This window comes from Neopelma chrysocephalum, unplaced genomic scaffold (assembly GCF_003984885.1).
Source record: "Neopelma chrysocephalum unplaced genomic scaffold, ASM398488v2 Primary Assembly neopelma1_382, whole genome shotgun sequence".
Classification (NCBI taxonomy): domain Eukaryota; kingdom Metazoa; phylum Chordata; class Aves; order Passeriformes; family Pipridae; genus Neopelma; species Neopelma chrysocephalum.
Window position 1 is genome coordinate 3687523 of NW_020898046.1, and position 23022 is coordinate 3710544.

At 38.3% G+C, this 23022-nt stretch overlaps 1 protein-coding gene across 1 annotated transcript in view; it reads right to left on the reverse strand.

Moving 5' to 3' along the window:
• Positions 1 to 245: 245 nt before the first annotated feature.
• The window catches only part of MMRN1 (multimerin 1), a 43851-nt gene continuing 21074 nt past the window's right edge, over positions 246 to 23022 (reverse strand). Inside the window, exons 4-8 of the mRNA XM_027706586.1 lie at positions 20984 to 21082; positions 16796 to 16969; positions 10137 to 12116; positions 2745 to 2891; positions 246 to 1611 (exon numbers count right to left, since the gene is read on the reverse strand). Coding sequence (XP_027562387.1) covers positions 1190 to 1611; positions 2745 to 2891; positions 10137 to 12116; positions 16796 to 16969; positions 20984 to 21082 — 2822 coding nt within the window. The 3' untranslated portion in view covers positions 246 to 1189. The remainder of the gene's footprint in view (positions 1612 to 2744; positions 2892 to 10136; positions 12117 to 16795; positions 16970 to 20983; positions 21083 to 23022) is intronic.

The window sequence follows — 23022 nt, forward strand, 5'->3', positions numbered from 1 at the left end:
CATACTGGGCTTCAATAAATTGGCATAGATCATAGTTTTTTTCAGCTTTTAAGAAAATGGAGGGAGACAAACACAGAGACACATAAAAGCTGATCAATTAGCATTAACAAAGGCAGCAATCAGAAACAAACCTAGCCAGTCACAGCAGACAATAGGATATCAAGAAACTGCAGCAACCTGGGACTTCACAAAGGATAATGGTGCAAACCTGAAGGTTTATTTTTTCATGTAGTCATAGCATGAAGTAAAAATAATTTTTTATTGGATTGATGCTTGAAGAATCACATGCAGACTGAAGTTCATTTCATCTTGCCTCAGTAGTTAGTGAATATAATGCAGAAACAAAAAAATCATAGATTTATAGAGGTCAAACTTAGAAAACACTTTGGTTATGTCATTTAACCTTGTGTATGTTATAGGTCAAATGCTAAGATGCTTTTGAATCCAATATGTTTACCCAAAAACTTATCACCTAAGGAAAATCCAGCTGTGGTTTAAATATTTCAGCAACAAAGAGAATCCACCAGATCCATTTTGGTGTTTTTCCTATGACTACTTATATTCAGTGCTAAAAATGAGTACCTTATTTCTAATCTGAAGGTATCTCTCTCTGTTTTTGCTGCCTCAGTTTGTTATCATACAGATTACATAAAAAATCATGAATTGATTAAATGCTACCATATCAAAGTATGTGGTGAATAATGTCAGGCAAAATGAAAAAGAAACATATTTTTTTCCAAACAGATTATATACCCATGATTATTTAGTGATACAATGAGCTAAGCAGTAACCCAGCATCTAAGTCATCAAAATCTATCCATCACTTTTGGTATGCAATCAGGGTGTAAAGGAATAATCAAAACCAGCTTTGTATGGAGAACTGATTCTCAGCAACCTTGTGTAAGTATGTCTATGCAATGTAACTGTAGATCATAATTAGATTTATGCTTCCCAGTCATGTTTAAATAGGGAAGGTGCTTATTTTTCCTGCGTCTCCAACCTGTTGACTCTTGGGGGTTGTGCACATGGCTACAACCAAACAACATCTCGAAGAATCAGCACTACAAATGCCATTACGTTGATTACTTTCAGAAACTTACTGTAGTTAAAGAAACAAAGTATTTAAAGGCAAAGCTAAATTCACATGCAGGTTGCTTCATTTGACTAACTGCTTACATTTATGACTGACTTAGGTACGATACAACAAGTAACCACTAAATGTGGTTACTGGTGGATACTTGGCTGGTACAGAGCCGGTTGCCAATCTGAGCCAGACTTCTTGACCATAATTTAACTCTAATAAAGCATTTCCAGTAATTACTCTGTCAGTGTACTTGTTACTATTAATATTTTCAGCCTGAAAAGTGAGTTTGTCTATTCCATCAATGACCAGATAGCCAGAGGCACGTGGACTAAATGATTCAATGGTATATTCAAAAACATAGACCCCCAGATATGGAACATGGAACTTTCCAGTTGCTGGAGCAAATGAAGCGCCATAGTTGACGTCCAGATTGTTAAATCTGATGGGTCCTGGAGTTGTCATTCCATATGTATGAGATGCAAAAAATGCCACCATAGGTGCATATCTGTATGATCCTTTTGAAAAATCTGGAATGGAATAAAGAACAATTTCAAGTGGCGTTACATTGTAGAAAAGCAATTCAGACCAGCCAAAAGACCAAAAGCAGCTTTTCTGAAATCACATCATCCCGTAGCTAGAGTAAATGAAATATAGTCTTTCTGCAAAACTGCATTTTTCTATATTGTATAAAACATAATTTTCTTCACAATTAGTGCTAGGTGTATACACCAAAGAAAAATTTTAGAAACAGCAAGGGAACTTTATGTTGCCTATACTGAGCTATCATTAAGGGAGCTTTCTTTCCATCCCCCACCCCCTCCTAGTTTTTCCCACCTCAGGATCTCTCTCATTGTTCACATGAGTGAGCTGAAGCCAAGAATTTCTCCAGAAATCTAAGACGAACACTGAAGAGGTTTAGCACTCCTGATGTTAAATGAAGGAATAAAAGTATATGTGTTTCTCTTCAAGCTGAGCCTGCACACTATCATTACCTGCTTTTGTACAAATGATTTCATTTACTATTCATATGCTGTCATGAGTGAAAATCAGCCAAATGAGTGCTGAAAGATGCATATAATTCACATTCCATGTGGCCTGGATGTAAATTATTTACTTGTTTTCTGGACTGAATAAGCATAATTTCCACTTTTCTTTCTTTCTTTCTTTTTTTTTAATTGAAATTATCTTTCAAGGACTATATCCTTTGTTGATGAAAGTCAGAGGCATGCCTAACATGACTCCTTGAGGCCATAGTCCCACACATCTTGGTAACTACTAGTATTTATAGAGCATTTATGGCCCTGTGAAAGCTAGTATTCCCCAGAGATGTGATTTTACCTCCCCCTACAAACTCCATGACATCATGTTCAAACACATCTATTGCACATCCTCCACTCTGCACATTTCATCAGGGAGCTTTCCAGCTATTATGGCAGGTCCCAAACCAATTTAATCCCATCATCTGGTCATATTAAAGAAAGAGATCATGAGTCACCCACTGGGATTGATGTCTTCAGCACCAAAACACAGGCCACTACTACTAGAGGTGGTACTCATTAAAGTGAAATGTGAGACCTCTGACCAGCAAATTCTCTCCAATTAGGCCCTGGGGCAGAGGCCCATACTGCCAGCATATTGCTCTACTTAATTCTGTACTTGCCGACACTCAGGGAATTGTCGTTCCCCAGTTTCACACTGCAGTTGACTCCTCCAAAGGGGTGGCGACAAGCACAAACAAAACTCTGTCTGTCATTGATACAGGTTCCTCCATTCTGGCACGGGGAACTGACACAAGCTGAATACTGCCCTGTGAAAGAGAGAGAGCAAAACCAACAACCTCAGTCACAATGTCATTACAGCGACACTTGCCAAGTTTCCAGTATTTCGTAAAGCCTCTTTGTCAATGCATAATTTCTGCTGAAGTTCTTTGTGAAGGACAACTTCGGATCCTGTTCAGGCTGTTCAGACCCTTTGCTGGTCCAGTCTATCTTTACCTGAACTCAGCATACCCTTAGCTAGCCCCCAAGATATTCAAAGTTCCCTGTAAGTGCCAAGTTCTGCTTGTCTCAGAGGGTAAAGTACATGCAATAAGGTAAAAGATGCTTCCAAGAAGTTAGATCATGCTGCTATTTCTGGACAGAGCAAGCTAATCCTTGGGTGTACCAAAATACAGATTTTGTACTGCTGGTGTACAGGTTGGACTGTCTTGTCTGTGACATGACCCACCCAGACATGTAGTGACCATTGCAGGAGAGTCTGGCTCCTGGTGATGAAACATCTTTAATGCTATCCAAACCACTTCCAGTACTTGTCCCTGAATAACTCAATTCCAGGATATCTGCCAAGACAATTGTAGAAGTTTTCTGTTGCAGGCAATGAAAATTACACCAAACAGAGCAGAGCAGAGCACCCTTGCTGAGGATGTCCTTGCCTGTGTTCCCGACTATGTATGAGCTGACCAAATCACACTCAGCCGATAAGGAAAAATCTGTCAGGCCAGTGCTGCTGAGCTCTGAGACAGCAACTACTGCGTGTAATTGTATAATGTGCTGTCATAATAGTTTTAGGGGGAAGAAAATTCAGGTCACATTAAAAATTAAATAGTGCTATGAAAAATTCTGAATACAAGGCGTTCCCAAACCATACATTTTTCTTTTCTCTTGCTTTGATTAAATAAAGTCAGATGCTTTAGCAAATTTTTTTTGCCAGGAACTACCAGCAGACCTCTGGAAAGAGAACTCCACACAGTCCTATGAGGGTAAATCTAGATTGGTAGGTCAGAACTGGAAAAGTCTTGCATAAAAGCATCTACTTATTGGCAGGGAAATGTTGAGTTGTAGCTTCACACAGATATTTCAGTAATGCTCATGTTATCTTCAGATTTGCAACCAGCCGTTTCACAGACTGATGCATTAAGGCAAACAATTTCTGTGTGATATTTTAGTTCAGTGAGCAGAATGCCAAGGCACATGCTACAGTGACACTTGAATTTACTCTGATATAGCATATGATTTAAAAACACAACAGTAATTCCTTCCACAGAAAATAATGTCCATCCCTTAATGCCTGAAATAAAGTAATTTAGGACTGTCATGACTGGGGTCACAGCACAGGCAACTGGACATGAGGAAATAATGGTTTTCTTCTCAGATAATAGTTTTGCTGCACACTTAATTGAAGTTATTTTTCACTTACATTTACCAAGCATCCACATATTTACCAAGCATGAAAGGAAAGCAGAAAAGGAAGGAAAACAGCTGATTGTGCTGACCATATCATATTCCCAAAACACAAAAGCTTTGTGTAAGAACACGGCAGTCTCTCTGTTAATTGGCCTCTGCTTATCATAAACAAGAAGTAAATCCAAGAAACAGGAAAATGATCACAAAAAGGAAATGACAGTGATGTTGAGACTACTGTTTTAAAAGTCTGCTGTGGGGTGATTTTGCCTGAACTTAACCTTGGAGTTAATTCAAATTCAGGCATAGCTTTATCTACATTATATTAACCCTCCAGGTGCAGCATTGCTTAATAGCAGCTGGGAAGCTCTTCCATTTGATAGAAATAGGAGAAGTTGTGAAGGGAGTTGAGTCAAGTTAGGATTTTCAGAGTAAGAGGCGAATACCATAGATTTCCACTGTGAAGGTAATCTCTATGTAACTATGCTACAATAGCATGTTTGTGCTGTCATTTCTGGCTGAGGCTACTCCTCTGTCCAGTATGTTCTTTTTCTTTTTTCCTTACTGGAGGGTGTTCTGAGACAGAGTATTCCCTCCTTGGAGTAAGATGCCAAGAGGTTCAGGCTAGGAAAAGATTTCCTACTGTAGTACATATTTTATTGTTAATTAATCTTTCACAACTTAATAGTGTAGATGGGTAAAAGATGGAGACTGTAAATTAAAGGCTTAAATTGTAGCTATTAATAGCAGAGAATAAGCTGAATGCAGTTGCTTATTACACTTGGTATGGTAGGAGTGAGGATAGCGAGTTAATGCTCAGTTTTCCTACTCTTCCGGAGGGCAAACATCCAGAAGCTCTTTTGGGAAATAGACTGCCAATGCTGTGCAAACAAATCTTCAGACAAATAATGATGCTCTGTCAGTACCTACTAGAGTGTTATTTAGAAGCAAATCAAATACTTAGCAATTTAATGGTCTCCTTATGGAAGGAAGGAACTCCAGTGGTTAAGTTTGGAAATTCTTCTGAAGAGGAAGTAACTGGCCAACATTTTCTTAATACTTAGTTATCAGTAACTGTTTCTCAGGAAGTCCTAGGAGATTGGAAGTACCTGGGAATCTACTAGACCACCCTGCTTGCACAGGGTCAAACTGGTTGTCAGCCTACAGTTATTAATCACCTCTGGTTCAGCAGTCTCAGTCTGACAGTGATAAAGGCAATGGCCATCCCCAGGATTCCATATGCAGGGAGCGTCAGGAACAGGAAAAAGACAGCTTCATCTGGGCCAGCACCCAGGAACTGGGTGTGACAGCAGGGCTGGTGCCTCACCAGGAGAGGTGACAAGCACAGCATGGCAGGTGTGGCAGGAGAGCCTACCCCTGATAAGACCTATAATCCAACGCAATGCAAGTTACCAACTGCTGGCGCCTGGGGTGCTGTCTTGGTGTTAAAGTATGCTAAGATCACCCTGGTTCACCAGACTTCAAATATGCATCCTGCTATTGAAATAGGATTTGATAGCTAGTCTGCTGGCTAGTAGATCTGTAACTAGCTGTCAATCACTTATACTATAAAAGTCCAGTCTCCTTGCATACAGTCAGGTTCTTCTGACATAACCCTTCTTGGGATGTATGCGTGGAGATTCCTCCCTGCTGGGGTTTTGAAGTTGTTAACTCACTTGTCTACCATTGGTTTCTGTGTTGCCATAGTTATTATATTGTCTCCTTGCATTGGCTAGCCAAATGGCCAATCCCCTCCTTTGCCCAGCAGCCCTTATAAGCTGTGGGAAATTTGAATAAAGCTCTCTTCGCTGCTGGATTCCTTGCGTGCTACGTGGTCTCTGTCTCCTGGCTTAAGTACCTCCGCCGCCTGTCCCTGCCACGAGGGACGGGCGGCGGGGGGGTGATTCCAGCCCTGAAAACCTTCACAGAGCGGCCCGCAGTGACCCCCCCAGAAACCCCTCGAACAGCAACACCTCCCTTGGCTGGGGATGTCCTCCAAGATTACTCCTTGAGGCTGAGAGAAAGAGGTCTCCCCACGAGCATTGGTATGGGTGAGTCACATCAGATCTCTACTTTATAATTATTCCTTTTTGCTAGCTTTAATATAACTGCTTCAATAATTGCTTTGTTACAGTGTGCTATACCACATTATGCTATATTATACTCTTCCAGTAGATTTTTAGTGTTTATATTGTGTACTAATAGTTCTGATTAAGATCTTTTGTCTGATCATTTCTATGAAATAAATTATTCTTTTTATATAAATGTTCTCATTTTGCCAATCATCAAAACCTGCGGGACAAAAGTTGTTCAATCATACCTCTGTAATTCCTTAAATTTAAACCATTAAGATAATCCGAGGCTAAGACTGGGTTTAGCTGCACCTAGACTCCTCTCTGAGAAGGGGTTTAGAAAGCAAGGGAGTCCTTTCTGTACCTTGAGACTCACTGGTAAGGCTTTGCTTTTTAACAAATTTGTCTAAGCCTTCCACTACCACCTGTGACAGCAGGTTGATCATGGTAACCAGGGTTTGTCACAGTCTAGCACAACTGAAAAGGCCTTGGATTTTGGCTTGAGCTGAAAGAGGGATCCCAGACCCATGGGCAGGGTGTGCAGTCTAGGGGCTAGGTCAGGATGCTCAGGGCAGTTAAGGTGCTCTGGGCCCTGTCAGGAAATTCAGGTATAAGGACTGTTTAGGGTGTTTGTGCTGCAAAGAAGCACAAAAGTTCACCTGCAGTACTCTTGTGCAAAAAGCAAGGAGGAGAGGTGCCTCAGCTGTGTCCTCTGGTTTTGGGTGGGGACAGGTTGTCAAGACCCATCTGAGCTACTTGGACTCTGGCAAGTCTGTTTCTCTGTTAAGCAGAGGTGTTTAATACTTCCAGCGTGATGATTTTAGGATCATCAATTTAAAAACAAAGAACCAGTTTCATCAATCCATTACTTTAAAGCCTAAACATGCAAAATTGAGGTGTAGGTCATCAAACTGAAATGGAATAACCATTATATTTGTGCAATTAAAATAATATGGAAAACATTTAAATAGGTTGATTTCACTGCAAGCTTGGATGATAAAGCAACAATGGAAGCTTGCATTTCTGTTGAGTCAGAAATCTTGTGAAAACAAAATCAGAAATAAATACAAAGGAAATGAGAAATGAAAGAAATTACCTCTCACAAAGATGCACTGTTTTAAATACATAAATATGTGAAGCAGAGCTTCACTCAGTTATTCATGTTGATGGGAGGGTGGCATAATCTGAATAAAGCAAAACCCACACCAAGAGAGCACTGCAGCCTCTAGACTCCTTAAAAAACAGTCACAGCACCAAATAGCCACAGGAAAATGGGAACAGAGCTAAGTTCCCCTTACACTGCATCACACATTTTTGCAGTAGAACAGTATTTGCATTGGAAGGTAAGACCAACCATAATCCATATGAAAGACTAATGAAGAGTTACTGAATATATATATTTTTTACGGGCTGTCATATCCCCTGTGTTAGATGTTGAAGCTGTCTTAAGACCACTACTTTTTATCCACCCTGGGTTGCCATTACAGTAAGTATCAGGTAAAGTGTTAGTGTTTTCACCCCTAACACAGGTAGTGCAGCCTCTAGCTGACATAAACCTTTTCTTTAGTTCATTCCACAATATAGAAAGTCTGCAAAGATATATGTCCCTGCATATGCAATGCAAACTCACATTGGTTTGTCTTGATTTCAACTAACTGCTTAGGAAAGTATTACCTCAGGGTCAAATCCTGAACACATTAAAGCCAATGAGAACCCAAACCTCTTAGAGTAGGATCAAATATTGATCATATTGGAATCAATGAGAATTGTCATTCACATCTTTCTAGCATTTTTTTTTAATTGAAAAAGACAGTCTAAGATTAAATACTTTTTATAATTAGCCAATTATGCCTCAGGGTTTCTTTGACAAATTTTAGTAGAGATGGCACAAATCTCTGGGTGGTGTTCTGGAACTTGAGAGAAAAAACTTTCCTTGAGAAGCAAAATCTACCCAGGCAGAAGATGGATACTTGTTAATTAGGATAATGGCCTTACTTCTTCAACTTACAGAAATGTAACATGACTTTGCTAGGCATTCAATATTATTGAGTACAAAAACTCATTATAGATGGAAAAGTCTGAATAAACATTGCTACGTAGAAACCTTGCGTAGAAATAAGGCTTCTTAACATCTGCAAGATCTGCACTTTCTGTAAGAGTGAGAATACATACAATGTTGTCAAGCAAGTTATTTGTTAAAATTCAGTGTGAGATAAATAATAAATAGGAAAGACATTAATTCATTAATGTGGAGTGAAAGACAGAGCAGGTGGCACCTTTCTGTGCTCCAGGCAGGTAGTGCCAGCGATATTTTCCAACAAAGTAGAAGATGTGGGAAGGATCAAAGACATCATATCTCATTTTCTCTTAATTTTAACAGAGGTTTTGAATTTCCATCCTATGCAGTGCCAGGAACAGACAAAACACAGAAATGACTGAGGATGAACTGCCATTTTTACTAGCAAAATATTCTAATTAATTTGTAGTAAGACCATGACAAATCTTGGTGCATTTTTAAGCATGACCGCCTGCTGGAATAGCTGTGTCCCCTCTCTAACTGAGAAGGTAATCAAGGACTGAAATCCTTCAGTGGGGATTGCTTTCAGCAGAAGCCAAGCTACTCGTGGGACTGGGGGTTTAAAAATGATCCTTTCCATTGATTATTGAGAAACGCTGTACCTAGGATAGGAGGAGACAAAGGAGCAAGGTGGGGAAAGGAAGGAAGAGGGAGGACAAAGAAGATTGTCCATGGCCTTAGCACATGAACAAAGGTAATAGCTCCTACTATCCCTACATCTGCATACAATAGGGACCAAATATTGTTTTAGAAATATTCATAAGTTTAAGAGTGCTTTACAGAAAAGGTTTAGGTCTGAATCTTCAAAACTACCTGAGCATGTCTCTGTCATTAAGGAATCTGTATCATCTTAACATGAATTAGAATCATCTCAGGATTTCTAGTCACTTAGTCACTCTTCATTTTCTGTATTGTGCCAGAAATTATATTTCCATGAAGCATTACCTTGGGCTATTGATTTTCACTCAAGTATGATTCCAAAAGTCATAATTCAGAGTTTGTACTTCTGTGAATTCATTCATATGAATTCATTTCACATGATGACATTTGAATTTAAGCTCAGAAGCAAATCACACTCAAAGTTTCCATTTTGAGAATGGAAGCTCCTACTCAACTGAGCTGTTCTCCAGGTGGATTTGAGCCAAACCTGCTTTATTGGCTGCACTCCTTCTTTTGCAAGAACACACTGTGTAACTGTAACTGTAATTTCAATGAATTACTGAAGGAGTTGGCAAAAGCCTCATTACAGTCACTTGGTGTATTCACTTGCTTCAGATTTTTGATACTTTTCATCCCTGCTGACATTGCAAAGTACTGATGCAACTCCATATTTCTCTCCCAGCTTTTTTTTAACTGAAATTACTAATTGAGATGCAGGCACAAAATTTTTTTCTTTAGATTTTGTCTAAACTGTCAGTTACATTTCAAAGGTCAGGTTCTCAGCTGAGAGTGTGTGCATGCACATGTATCTTAAAACGATCAGATGTGAATTTAGGAAAATTAAAATGGAGCCTCTAGATGCCTTAGTGCAGTCCCCTCATAAGAAAAACAAATTCTCTTGTAAGCAAGAGACTAGAGTAATCTCAAGTTCCTCTGAAACACTCTTTCTGGCAGTCTTTAGATTTTTTCTTTCCCTCAGTCAAGTTCTGCCACTCAGTTCATCACAATGGTTACATAAGCCTTTATTAAAACATCCTGATTTTTAGTAGAGCAAAATGCTTTACCTGGATCTATAGTATTATCCGTGTTTCTTTGACTTCGGCTTGCCAGGCTCATGGTGATGTTTGCTGCTGTTTTTTTTGCTGGAGCTGGTTTCTTTATAACTGGTTTCGTCTGCTTCTGGAATTTGGTGATATTGTTCACTGCATTTGCCACTGATATATCAACATGCTGGGTTAAATTTGTCAAAATAGTTCCTGCTTTTACTTCAAGGACAGATTCAATGAGCTCTTTGAGGCCTCTCTGCAGCAGGGGTATATCTGGCTGAGCAGACTTAATTAGCACAGGGATACTTGCGTTCACTCTCTGGATGCTGTTGTTGGTAACCTGACACAGCCCCCAGGCCTCATGAGCCGTCTTGTTCACAAGTGGGATGACGTTTGAGAAACGGATCGACTTGGCTTCCAGGGCCTTGATCCTGGAACTCAGTGTCTGGAGCTGAAGTGAGACCACCTGCTCTTTCTCTGTTGAGGCAGCATTGGTTCTTTTCAGCAAGACACAGTTGTTTGCCAAAAACTTGGAAATTTTTGACTCAACATTCAGAAGGCGGACCTCATGGTCCTTTGATTCCTCCGCAGAGTCAAGTAGTTTTTCTTCCAGGCGGCTGATATCTTGTTGCTGATTTTCCACTTTTGATGCTGTATCATTTAAGATGTAGAAAAGTCTACTGAAATTGTGGAGGATACTTTTGTCAGACTCCTTATATGGAAGACCTGAAAGAGATTGCGCTACTTGTGAAGTGAATTCATACTTCTTGTTATAGAGCAGTGTCTGGAGGGATTCATTCAATTGTTGGAACTGGGGAATGAAAGCCAGGAGGGTGTCCAGTTTCTCAGCTCTGCCACAGCAGATTTCAGTCTCATTTCTTAGAGCATGTAGCATATCTTTCAGCACATAGTTATCTTGAATAGAATCAATAGCACTGTTTATTACTATCATGGTCTTGTTTAAGCCATCCTCTATTTCCATGGAGCATTCATTAACACGGCTCTCAAACACTTCCTGATAAGCCTGAGACTCATTTTTAAGTCCTTCCTGAGTTTTGGAAAGCTCCTTCATTGCAGAACTCATTATGTCAATGACAGTAGTAAGGTTTTCAAGCTTCTCACTGATATCTTTAACTTGAATTTGTTGTTCATACTCTGCAGTCAGACTAAAAGGTACCCCTTGTTCAATCAAGGGTTGTAAGATCTCCATATCATAGCACAAATCATTAATTTGCTCATTCATTTTGTCTATCTTATTGTCCAGTGGTAGGAACAGGTCAGAGAGACTCTTGTTTAGGACAAGCACGTTCTCTTGGGTTGCTGCCAGCTGTGTTTGGAAATTTGTTCTGCTCTCTGACAACATGTCATCACAGACCCCCAGAACAGAGTCTCTCTGAATTTCCAGTGCAACACTGAGATTGCTGATCTTGCTGTCTTGGACTCTTAAATCATCATAGATCTCCAGCACCATCATGCCTTGTTTCTTTACTTTCTCATGCAGTGTGAACATGTACTCTGTAAGATTGTACTCCATGACTTTATCTGCTGAAGGGATGCTTTGTCTTGAAGACTGTTCAGCTGATAACAGTTGTTCATGAGCATCTCTTATTTCAGTAAGAGTCCTATTTAAAGATTCATAATAAATGGCACTTCTTGACTGTTGGTGCTCCAAGTTAATTTCCAACGACTTCTGCTTTTCTTGTAAAGCTTTCATAGGCTTGTCACAAGCGAGGGCCATTTCTTCTTTCATCTGTACCATGTGACTCTTTAGCTCCAGAATGTCAAGTCTTGCTGGCCCACTGTCTTTCTCCTGAGCAAATTTTTGTTGGGTTTCATTCAGATGCTTGACTAATTCTTTTGTATTTTCAAGCTCACCTGACAAACTAGACACAGTCTTGAAAATTTGAGCCATGCTCTCTTGCATTTCACCTTGAAATACTTTAAAGTGTTCTCTGACTATGTCTTTGACTAATTCGTTGATACTTCTGGATTTGAGACCTTTGGGGAAAAGGAGAAATATGGAAACAATCAAATCAATTGTGTTAGCCACATCTAAGTTTTCCCCACTATGTGGGCAAACGCAGTGTTGTACAGAAGTAAAACACACACATCCCTGCCCCACAGAGCAAAATTTAAATGTAGAGGATGTCTAATAGTGTTTGAGAATTCATCCCTGTTTCTACTGAAATCAACAGGAATTTTGCTGTTATTTTGAAAAGGCAAACTCAGACTCTGCATGTGGTTTCAATTTTGATCTCCTACTTAAGTGGTTTCTGAGCACTGAAAAGAGATCTGTGTGCTTTTGTGGCTCTTATAAAATGATGTGTCTTTTCTCCACTAGAAAAGTAAAGGAAAAACCAACTGCTTTATCACCATTATGATCAAGAAGTGAAAGCAGAGACTATGACCTTCCTATTGTATGTGCTAAGTGATCATATGAAACACTATAGTGAGAAAGAACAAAAATACAAAGAATAACCTTATTGAATAGCTTAAGTTAGTAACATGACAACTGCTGCAAAATGCAGACATTTTAAAGGTAGAAACTTTTAGTCTTGGAGACTACAGCTCCTTAAATAGCTCCTAGGAATACTGATTTTGAGAAGTACTAGGCAGAGGTGAATGTGTGGGAATTCTGCTCCTGTGAATAACATGAAAATATGTTTCCCATATAGCCTTAGATGGCTCAAGACAGTCATAAAAAAAAGAGTGCTGCATAACATATTGTAATTAATTAGAGCAGTAGTTCTGCTCTGGTGTGAGATTAGGAGGATTTTTATTAATTTTTTCTCCAAAGGAAAACACTGAAGCATTTTTTACATGTTTTGCCTAAACCCAATGAACACTTGTAACCAGCTTGTGATATAATGGTTAAACTCTTCAACATTGACAATGCCTCAATGACCATAGGTTCTCTGATTAAAATTGTATTGATAAAGGCCGAAATTCTTTGTTGCCTTCCCCTATATTCCTCTCAATTTGTTCTATAGCCTGGATTTTATTGATTTGTCTGTAGAACACCAAGGCACGTTCTAAAAACTTATTTGAAGGTACATTCTCATCAAGGGCAGTAAAAGGTCAGGAAATCAAACCCATGAAAAGCAATGCAATTTTGGGCTCCAAGTGTGTAAAAGGACTCCAAATGAAAATGGTTTTGTTCAGCAAGCTAGAGAGAAGCACAGTACTTTTTCACGTGTTCAGATGGTGGCTTTTTTCCAGGCAGGATATAGTATGCAGGTGCATTAAGTTGACTAGGCTAGGAAAGAGACACTTCAGAAACATAACATGAAGTTTCATAAGCAATAAACTCAGCTACCGTCAACAGAGGTCCCAAATGTCACACCAATTTTACACAAAGCATAATAAACAACAGCGGTAATACTGAGATTACCTTTATTACTTTTCTCTTTACTACCTGAAGAGCAAGTGAATGACTAGACAGATGTATGTACATGAATACGCGCATGTATGTGCCCACTTACACACTGAGATATCTGAGAATAAAGATGTCCTGGCAGCTGAGAGGAAGAACCAAGATGTGAACGCAGAGTCAAATAAATGTCATATAGCGAAACCATTCTAAGTGATGATTTGGTCAGGTTGCTTTATGATGCTGAAAAATGTTCTGTGCTCTCAGAGACACAATGGGCTGTGAAGAAAAGTTTAATGGCTGTGGAAAGAATCAAGATTACTCTAAACCTTCTGTGAGGAATCAATTAAATTCCTTTGTCTCAGCAACAAATCTTGATAACAGACCATTCTGTTGAGAGAGGTGTTCCACAGGATCTATACCTTTTCTTTCTGTGACAGCCAAGAAGGTGCCAGCCACCCTCTCCTATTCCTACTCTGTTTAGCTGGATTGCGAGCGCATTATGGAGCTCAGCTCTGGTTTTCAGGTGTTCCCATTACCACGAGGGTGTACAGCCTGATAAAACAGGCAGCTTTGGGTTTCTCTCTCCACTGCTTGCTGGCCAGGACAACTAGGTAGCAAGTAAACAAGCACTACTCCAAAGTCCACCAGGGGCTGTGGGAGCACACTTCTCCACAGAAAGACCTGACCCAAACTTGTGCTGTAGGTGACAATTGGGTATATTCTTGAGCTTGAGCTGAGAACACATGTGTGCACTCAGGGATGTAACTCAATTTTTCTGTTGCTCATTTTGAAATAGAAAGGTCCAAACTACCTATGAACATTAAAGATCTTTTGCACTTTTTATGAGATTATACATTTTAATTTTAACTTCCTGGATGAAATCCAAAGGGTGTAATTACTTTGTGTCAACATATACTCCCTTTGCAGTTTCAATTATTTGAAGAATAATGTGCAAAATAAATGTATGTACACAGGAGACTGAATTAAGGTTATATATGCAGCTGTAAATGACATTTCTGACTTGGAAGTGATTAACACTCCATTGTTGAGTTCATTTGAGAAGCAGTGTACATTTTAATAATGAAGAGGAAAGGTGTCTATAAAATATGGAGTTGAAGGAGGAAGAAAACAATATCAAGAAGTCAGCACAGTTTATTAAATTAAAGGGAGAATACCAAATTATTTTCCCTAAGTAAAAAGTGCAAACAGCCTCCTGAGTACTGAAAGCAATTTTTAAAATGCACAACAGGTTTCACAAATCAAATTAGAGAAGCTTATCAGTTATTCCAGTGAGCGTTGCCCCCTATTAACAAATGACAGGTTTTTGTCCCCTAAGTCCCTTTACAGATGAAACCAAGAATTAAAGACTTTTTAAACTGTATTGAATTGCTTGGTCACAGAATCAGACCTCACTCCTAACAAACCCTTATACAAAGCTGGGCAGACTTTAGAATTTCTGTGATAATTAAAAAAGCTGATGTATGGATTGTGAGCAAAGGACCTGGGCACTATGGGAAGAAGATGGAAAAGTAGATGAAGAAGGAAAAAGTCTGAGGAACATGAAACAACTACAGACTTAAGTGTGCTTTGAAAGTGCATTGCTTCAGGATGGCAGTGGTAGTGGAGAAAGTTGTAGTTTTCTTCAGTGGAGCATCTAAGTGTAATTTTTAGCAAGTCTAATGTGCCTATGCTGCACCTCTGTACCAAGTTACAGGACAGCATGGAAGCTCTTTCCAGGTCCTGCTACTTTAGGATGCCCTTTATGCATTTGGAGTGCAACTGACTGGTGTTTTCTGGGCAGAAACCGCAGTTGCTCTTTGTCACTACATATAAAAGCCAACAAAAACATTAACCTTGTTCTTTCTCCCCTCCTTCCCTCATTCCTGCTGTTGACCTATGTACAAGCCAAGTATAACCTGTATTAGAATGCCCATTTTCAGAGTCAAGAAATGTGGTTGATAGGATCATTTTCATTAGAGCTACTTGGTTAGGACATAGATTGAGAAGGTAAATCAAAAAAGTGCCATCAACTGGAGATTTTGTCTAAACAGGTGTAATATAAAGCATTACAGATAAAAATAATAAAGGTTTTAAACACATTTACAGAAAAGTGTGAAATAATGGGGGTCTTTTGAACAGCACATTTTAATTAAGACTTAGACCTTGGAATATAGATAGGGAATGGAGAAGCAGGAACACAGGATGCAGCAAATCACCTGTTAGACTAGCATGAAAATGACAGAATGAGTGGAATATGAAAAAGAATGAGGAGAAAGCAGAAGGGAAATGGAAAATATTCAAAGACAAATTAAATGTATACCCAAAGGTCAAGAATGTCATCTAGCAATATGTAGAGAGGTGAAAGCAGGTCATTGATCAAGAGATGGAATAAACTTGCATATAAGGGAGCCATCTAGCATGTGTCAGGAGCAAGTCAGGAGACAGAGGACTGAAAACACAAAAAATAGGGTCCAACTTGGTAAATCTGAGGGATATACAAAACCACTTATTGTTGCATTAAGTTCTATCTCAATGTAAGGAGTTCCAGATCCTTTGTTCTATTTCTAATCAGTAGAAAAGTCCTCTGGATTCTAAAGTGTAAAATACAGTTTGGGGAAAATTCCTGAAAAATGAGAAAAATATTGCACATCAAGGAAATGAGAGTTTCAGTCTCAATCTGCTTGTTAAGCACCATTTGTAGTTGGGTAACAAACAGGTCTTGCTGCAGGATTCACAAAAAATGGATGTATAATTCTGTGGTGAGGATCTGTCCAAGCTCCTGATCTCTAACCGTGTCTTTCTCATATGCGGAACATGAGTAGAGATGTTTATCAATGGTAGCCTAATATGGTCAGTGAATTATTCAGCATGATGTTTGCCATATTATAAATACAACCACCACAGAATTCCTTATACGTTTCCCCTGCATATGTGAATTATGTATTAAGGCATATTAGTTAGACTTGGTAGCAAGGCAAATACTACAACCTTTAGCTGCTGTCAGATAAACAAAAACAGAGATAAGAATATTTGCAGAAGTTCTAAGTAAATGAAAATGCCTTGATAATGGCTTAAGTTAACATGTAGACAATGTAGTAACCAAGAATATAAATTTTTTGTCACTATGAAAGACACCATAAAAAATGTTGAAATAAACAAATCCCTCTGCTTTGAAATGAAATTAAAAATGAGTTCTCCCTATAAATGTTGAGCAATAGAACAGGACAATCCATGAAGGTTTTTAGCTTTTTTTTTTTTTTGGTACCTTACAGGGTGAGTGATTACATTAATTTATTTTTCTTACCTTTTAGAAAAGACTGGAAGTCTCTGCCCTTATCTTCATTGATTTTGCCTTCCAGAGAAGAAAGCATCTTGCTCACATCATTCATTGCAGCCGCAATGCTGTCAACCTTCTTCTGTAGAAAAGTCAGTTTCATCTCTTGACTGCTAATCTTCTCATTCATTTTTTGTGTAAGTGCTTGGTCAGAGAACAAAATTAGAAGAAAAAAAATAGTGTTAAACCATTGTGGGGTGAAAAAAACAAAGGAAGTGTAATTGACTTAAAAGACATTAGTTGAAAGTGGGGTGAAAAGTTTCTGAATTTTTAGTCTTCAGTGAATCATCTTGATTTTTGTCATGTATCACATATTAGTGAGGTTCAGCAGCACAGCAGTAACTAATTGCTGAAGCATCTGTATCCATTATAAAGCATTTATAATTCTACAAGAGTATTTTGAATGGTTAGCATATTTTAATCAACATAATGCCATTCTTTCTCCTCCTGGCACCCTACGGGGTATTCAGTTATCCCTCATTTAGTCTATCTCCGTTAACACAATCACGGAAGCATTCATTTTTACTTACTATTTATAACATAACTTCATGAATTTGCAAGGCTTGTGTCTGAAGGAATACATCATCTTTTCATTGTTCAGGTCAAAATAAAGACTTGTGTAACACAGCAGCAAGGCAGAAAAACAGCTAATAGATAAAGAACTTTGGAATAATCATTAGTCTGTCATTAAGAATAGATGCTCAATCTATGAAGTCAAGTTTATTTTAAAATCTGCTCAAATTGTTCCTGACACTCTTAGTATATACAGGAAAAAAAAGGCCTAGATGGATGCTTTTAAGGCGGTGAAGAAAACCTTGATCTTGAAACAAGGACTCCACATGACTTCAGCTAGCCATCTGAGTTTAACAGATGACAGTAATCAAACTTACTCTGGGATTTTCAGAAGATGCTGATAAAATTAAATGCTCAAATCCCTGTAAGCAAAGCTAGAAAATCTAGTCAGCTCCTTCAACAATTCAGCCTAAATGGGCTACATTAGACACATGATGTTAGACACATGATTCCGGCCATGCTATGACTTAATAAACTGCTATGCAAGAGATTCTTTAGCAGTACATACTAATATTTATTAGTGTAAATTTACAGTATTGCTATTGATCCTTTGTCACTTTTCATTATGGTGTCAATGTCTATTCCCATGGCACTAAACAGTTATAATCAGAAATCCTGTCTAAGCGCAGGGGTCTAAAAACTCCAAAAAACCCCAAGCAAGTCATATGTAAAAGGGCATCTTCTTCTGATGACTTTTACTCTTCAAAATTCTAGTATGTAAAAAATAAATGTGGCTTATCTAACTTGATAGCATTTGGGAAAATCCAGAAAATGCACTAAATGCACCCAGTCAGCACAGATGAAGCATGCCAACACCCTTAAGAATGCTCTCCTGCAGAGGTATATTGGTAGTAAAAGTCGTAATTGGTAGCGCCTGGTGAATAAGGCTAGCTTTTTTAGGTTAGGATGTTAGCATCTCCAGCTGTCTTCTCTGCCCAAGGTGTCTACTTACACAGATACTAAAGTGTGTTTATAACTCAAACACCTAGTTTAGACTCTGGCAATTCTCTCCAATAGCCCTTTGGAGACAGTCCATTGACAGATCTTTGTCTGAATATTCTTCATGGTCATACTGTTTTGTGGCAAACAGATGGGGATACTTCTGCTCCTGGTTGAATTGTTACTATCAAAAAGGGATTTGAATTCATTACTGGCTCATGCACAGCCACCCAAACTGATACCTAACCTGCAGGGTGTAATGCTTTATTCAGTTTGGTTTCTATCAGTTCTGACTGAGGGAAGAAGAGAAGCTACATAGATGAAGCTGGAAGTGAGGGTTTATGCTGTCAAGTGGCATGGCTGCATAGTGGGAGCTGGAAACAGCATCTGGCTTGTAGATTCATGGCAGCTTCTGATGGAATGACAGATCAGGGCAGTTAGTCCTGACCCCACGTCATGTTTGCAGTGTTGGCACCCAGAAGAGGTATCTCCTTCTAAACTTAACCCTTTTGATTTAAAAAAATAGCTAAAATGTAATTAATGTGGAGCTCAGATTCCAATTTCAGATTTATTTTTCAGAGCATAATCCCTACTAAAAGAAGTGGCATATTCCAGTGCTCATTTTTTCATATGTGTCCTGTCTGCTTTACTAAACAACATCCTCCTCCCTCCACCATTGAGAAACTTGGTTGCTCACACAATATCATCAATGGGCAACAGACTCCTAACTCCCATTTGAAATGCTTTTCTATATTTTCCTGCCAGATTCACTCTTTCCCTCTCTTTTTCTATCTCTCCATTATGATTTAAAGTAAAAACATATATGGACATAAGCACATACATGTGTATTCTCTCCATAAAACCCTGTGGTGATCTCAATTCTGACATCCTGTTCTCCCAGCATGCATGAATATCCCAGCCCAGAACAGTATACTGACAACTGCAAAACACAGATCTGAGAACCTAAGTTGCCTTATTTATTTGATTCTTCAAAATGTTTTCGGATATAGGCCAACTGTGTGAGTGACAATAACACTAGAGTGTGTAACAGCTGATGATTATACTGAAAGCCAGCGTAGACATCCATAACCAAAGCATCAACAGATTCAAAAGAAAGGGAAGTAGTAAGAAAGTTCAAAGAACGTGCATCCTTTACACTGTATTTCACATGTTGTCCATCTTTTGGCTCCTCACCGTGTAAACTACAAGCTTATTTGACAGTAAGTAGAGAATGCTGCCAAATAACTTGCATATAATTTGACGCACAAAATTTACCTGACAAATGCAGTTTTGCTCACTGCTAGGGAGTATATCACAGGCAGAGAATGATTTTTTTTCAAATTACTTCCTTATTCAAATATGTTTCACATGTGTCTTTAGTTGTTAATTAAACAAGATATGCTGATTGTTGGCAGTTCTGAGTACACAGACTTTCTAAATAATTCTGCCCTACCAACATATCTACTCCCTCAAAGGCATATACAACTTCAGATGGCACAGCCTGGAGTATAGTATAGTGTGCCAACTACTTCAACACCTCTAAATCATGGATACCTTTTCATGTTTTTTTATAGTGAACAATTAGTATTTGAAATAATGGTTAATTGGAATGATCTGATAAACCAGGATTGTTTCTGCTCCCAGTCTAGTGAGTGCACAAACACACCTGGCATGAATAAAATTCTGTTCCCATGAATACTTATGCAGACAACTATGAAATTAATTTTCTGGAATATTTGTGCTGGTAAACTTTAAATCATACATTGGTAATGAAAAATAAATACAACAGGAAGTGAGGACATCCAGCATTCCTAGAGACCAAGCTTTTCACACCACAGTCATCTAACATAATTTCTCAATTACATCACTATCTGAATAAAAACATTATTGTTATTAACCAGCTCTTACAATGCTAGATAGTCTGTACGTACCCTTGCAAGCAAACACTGACATTATGTTCCAAAAACTTACAGTCTAGATAGGCTAAAGTAAATGCAAAAATGAGCAAATGAGTAGTGCAATCAGAAATAGTCTCAAGTATCTGTGGTATAAAACCGTCCCTGTGTTCTTTAGCTATTTGATAATCCTAGACAGAGTATCTTAAAACACACCTAAGCTGCCCTTGTTAAAGCTTGAAGTGTCATTCTACTCATTTTGAATAAAGCATCAACTTTTGTAAGACAATACAAAACAATAATCACACATTCAGATAATCAGTTAACACCATTACATTTTCTTTTATGACCATTGCTGGTCTATACTACCCCTAGATTTAGTTTTGGGGTTTCTTTGCTTTGCTATTTTTTGTTCATTCTTTAAATTTCGCCCCCCAACTGTTAATTAATCTATTTTACTCAGTAACACAATAGTTTAAATATAAATATTTCTATGGAGCATACTTTCCTGGTTTTAATTTAGTCACAAGACACTCTATAAATGCTAAGCTGCTGGTACCTTTAAATTCAGTTTCTTCTGCCCATCTTTATCAGATGAGCATATCACTGAATCATGACCGCTAGAAATTCTGAAGGTTCATTCCGGTCCCTTCAGCAGACAGGGATTTTCCTCAAATTGTTTTTGCAGAGATCTTAGCGAGTCACATGGTCAGTGATTGGGCTAGAGGCAATAGTAATGGTAACAACTGACCTGGCCCACTGGGGTCCTGAGGAGCTCCTGGTGTCCTCTCAATGACAGTTCTGCTGCTTTCAGCCTGGTTGCTATGTATAACTGATTGTTGTTCTTGAGCTAAAAGAGGTAGAAAGAGGAAAGGAGGTGAGTGAACCACAGAACATGGCAACTGGGATGATTCCACAACAATTTTTTCTCTCTGTCTTCTATACAAACTCTACCAAAGCCTACTTAATCTACAGTGACTCTTTACCTGCTTAGTGCATCTGTAATATGGTGCAGGACGCTGTTGATGAAGACATTGACTGGCTTTATAAATGGCTTGTCAAGATTGGCAGAGGTTGGTGTTAATATTAAAATACCAAAACTTGCTTTATAATAAAAAGAATTTTTAAATACCCAGGGCAAAAAATTCTAGAGGAATATATTAGAACAATATAAAACAACAATACAAAGACAATATAGAGATTGTCAGCTGTAAAATTAATTAGGGCTTTTTATAGCTACAAAATTAATCAGGTTTGCTGAAACTAATTTTGGGCCTGTTTTGTTTTTTTTTTTTAACAGATTACACAGATCTTCAACCATGGAAATGTTACCACTTAAGGCAATGGTGATATTACATTGTTGCAGCACCTAAAAAATACAAACCATTTCAAAACATAATCAAATTCCAAGTTCCAACAAATATCATCTGAGATTTATGACTGGTACACATAAAAAATCTTCACGAGGTGATAGTTTTATAAGTATTTTCTTTGGTGATGGCAAATGGGACTATTGGTGCTTATTTTACATTTCAGCCTAAAAGATCCCAAAACAATTTGTAAAATGCTGTATATTATTATTATTTCAATATCACAGTTGGGGAAACTGAGGTCCAGAGAAGTAAAGTGCCTTCATTCACAAGTGATAGCTGATAGGATAACTGGGAACCAAACTGAGGTTTCCACCTTCCTGACATACTTCTCTAGCCATCAGGCTTAGTGGTATTGTTTTAATTTCATTATTTTTTTAAAAAATAAAATATGTACAAAGTAGGTCATAAATTTGCTAGTGTAAATTCATACCAATTTTTATATGCTTGCTCAGTTCATGAAACATTTTGAAGTGGATGTTGTTCCAGGGGAAGCATATCTAAGGAATGCCCCTTATGTGGCACTAATGTGATTTCCAGTCTTTAGTACAGTACAAGCAGAATAACTTGCGCATGGTGACATTATTTTACAGTTCAAATATTAAAATCTGGTTTAGCCATAATGTGAGTTTCCAGGGAAACAGAATAAAATGCTGAATTGAGAAATTCCATGTTTCAGCTGTCTCTAAATAGTATATTTGAAGATAAAAAGATTTAAAGGTGATATGTTTTATGTCGTATATTAAGGGGGTTGTAAAAATTAAGATAGGAACTCAGAGGAAATTATCGTACGGACTGAGAGTTTCATAAAATCTATTGAGATTGGCTGATAAGAAATACAAAATCCTCATATAGTTATAATTTAAAGTAGCTTCTGTTATCTTCCTGTGGCATGGTTATTGACTGCTAAATACTTGCATTCAGCCCAACTCATTACACAAGATTTATCAGGTGGTGATGTGATGATATAATCTATGACAAGGGAGTCAGTTACTTGCCTGTGATAAAGACCAGCTGATTGATGTCCTTTTATTCTTTCATTTACCAGCCTTTCTGTTGCTTTAAATGCATTCACTGACACTGTTAGTGCTACAGACACCACATTTTTTTATACTATCCATCTTATCTTTCATCCTCCCTAATAAATCAACTGCCCCACTCACAACTCCACATTCTAGAATACCCAAACTGTTACAGTTTTGTTCACTTTTAGAGTTCCAAGGGTATATATGTATCCCTGTGTGCTTGTTTTACTAATGCTTTCAATTGTTCAGATAGTTTAATCACTGTAAGACCCAGGACACAGTATTCCTGTTGGAGCAAACCAGTAATGGAGTGAGCCAATAGTGCAGTACACTGCCCCTGACAGCAGCAAGGACTGCAGCCAGAGACGCACACACACATGAACCTCACCCAGAGA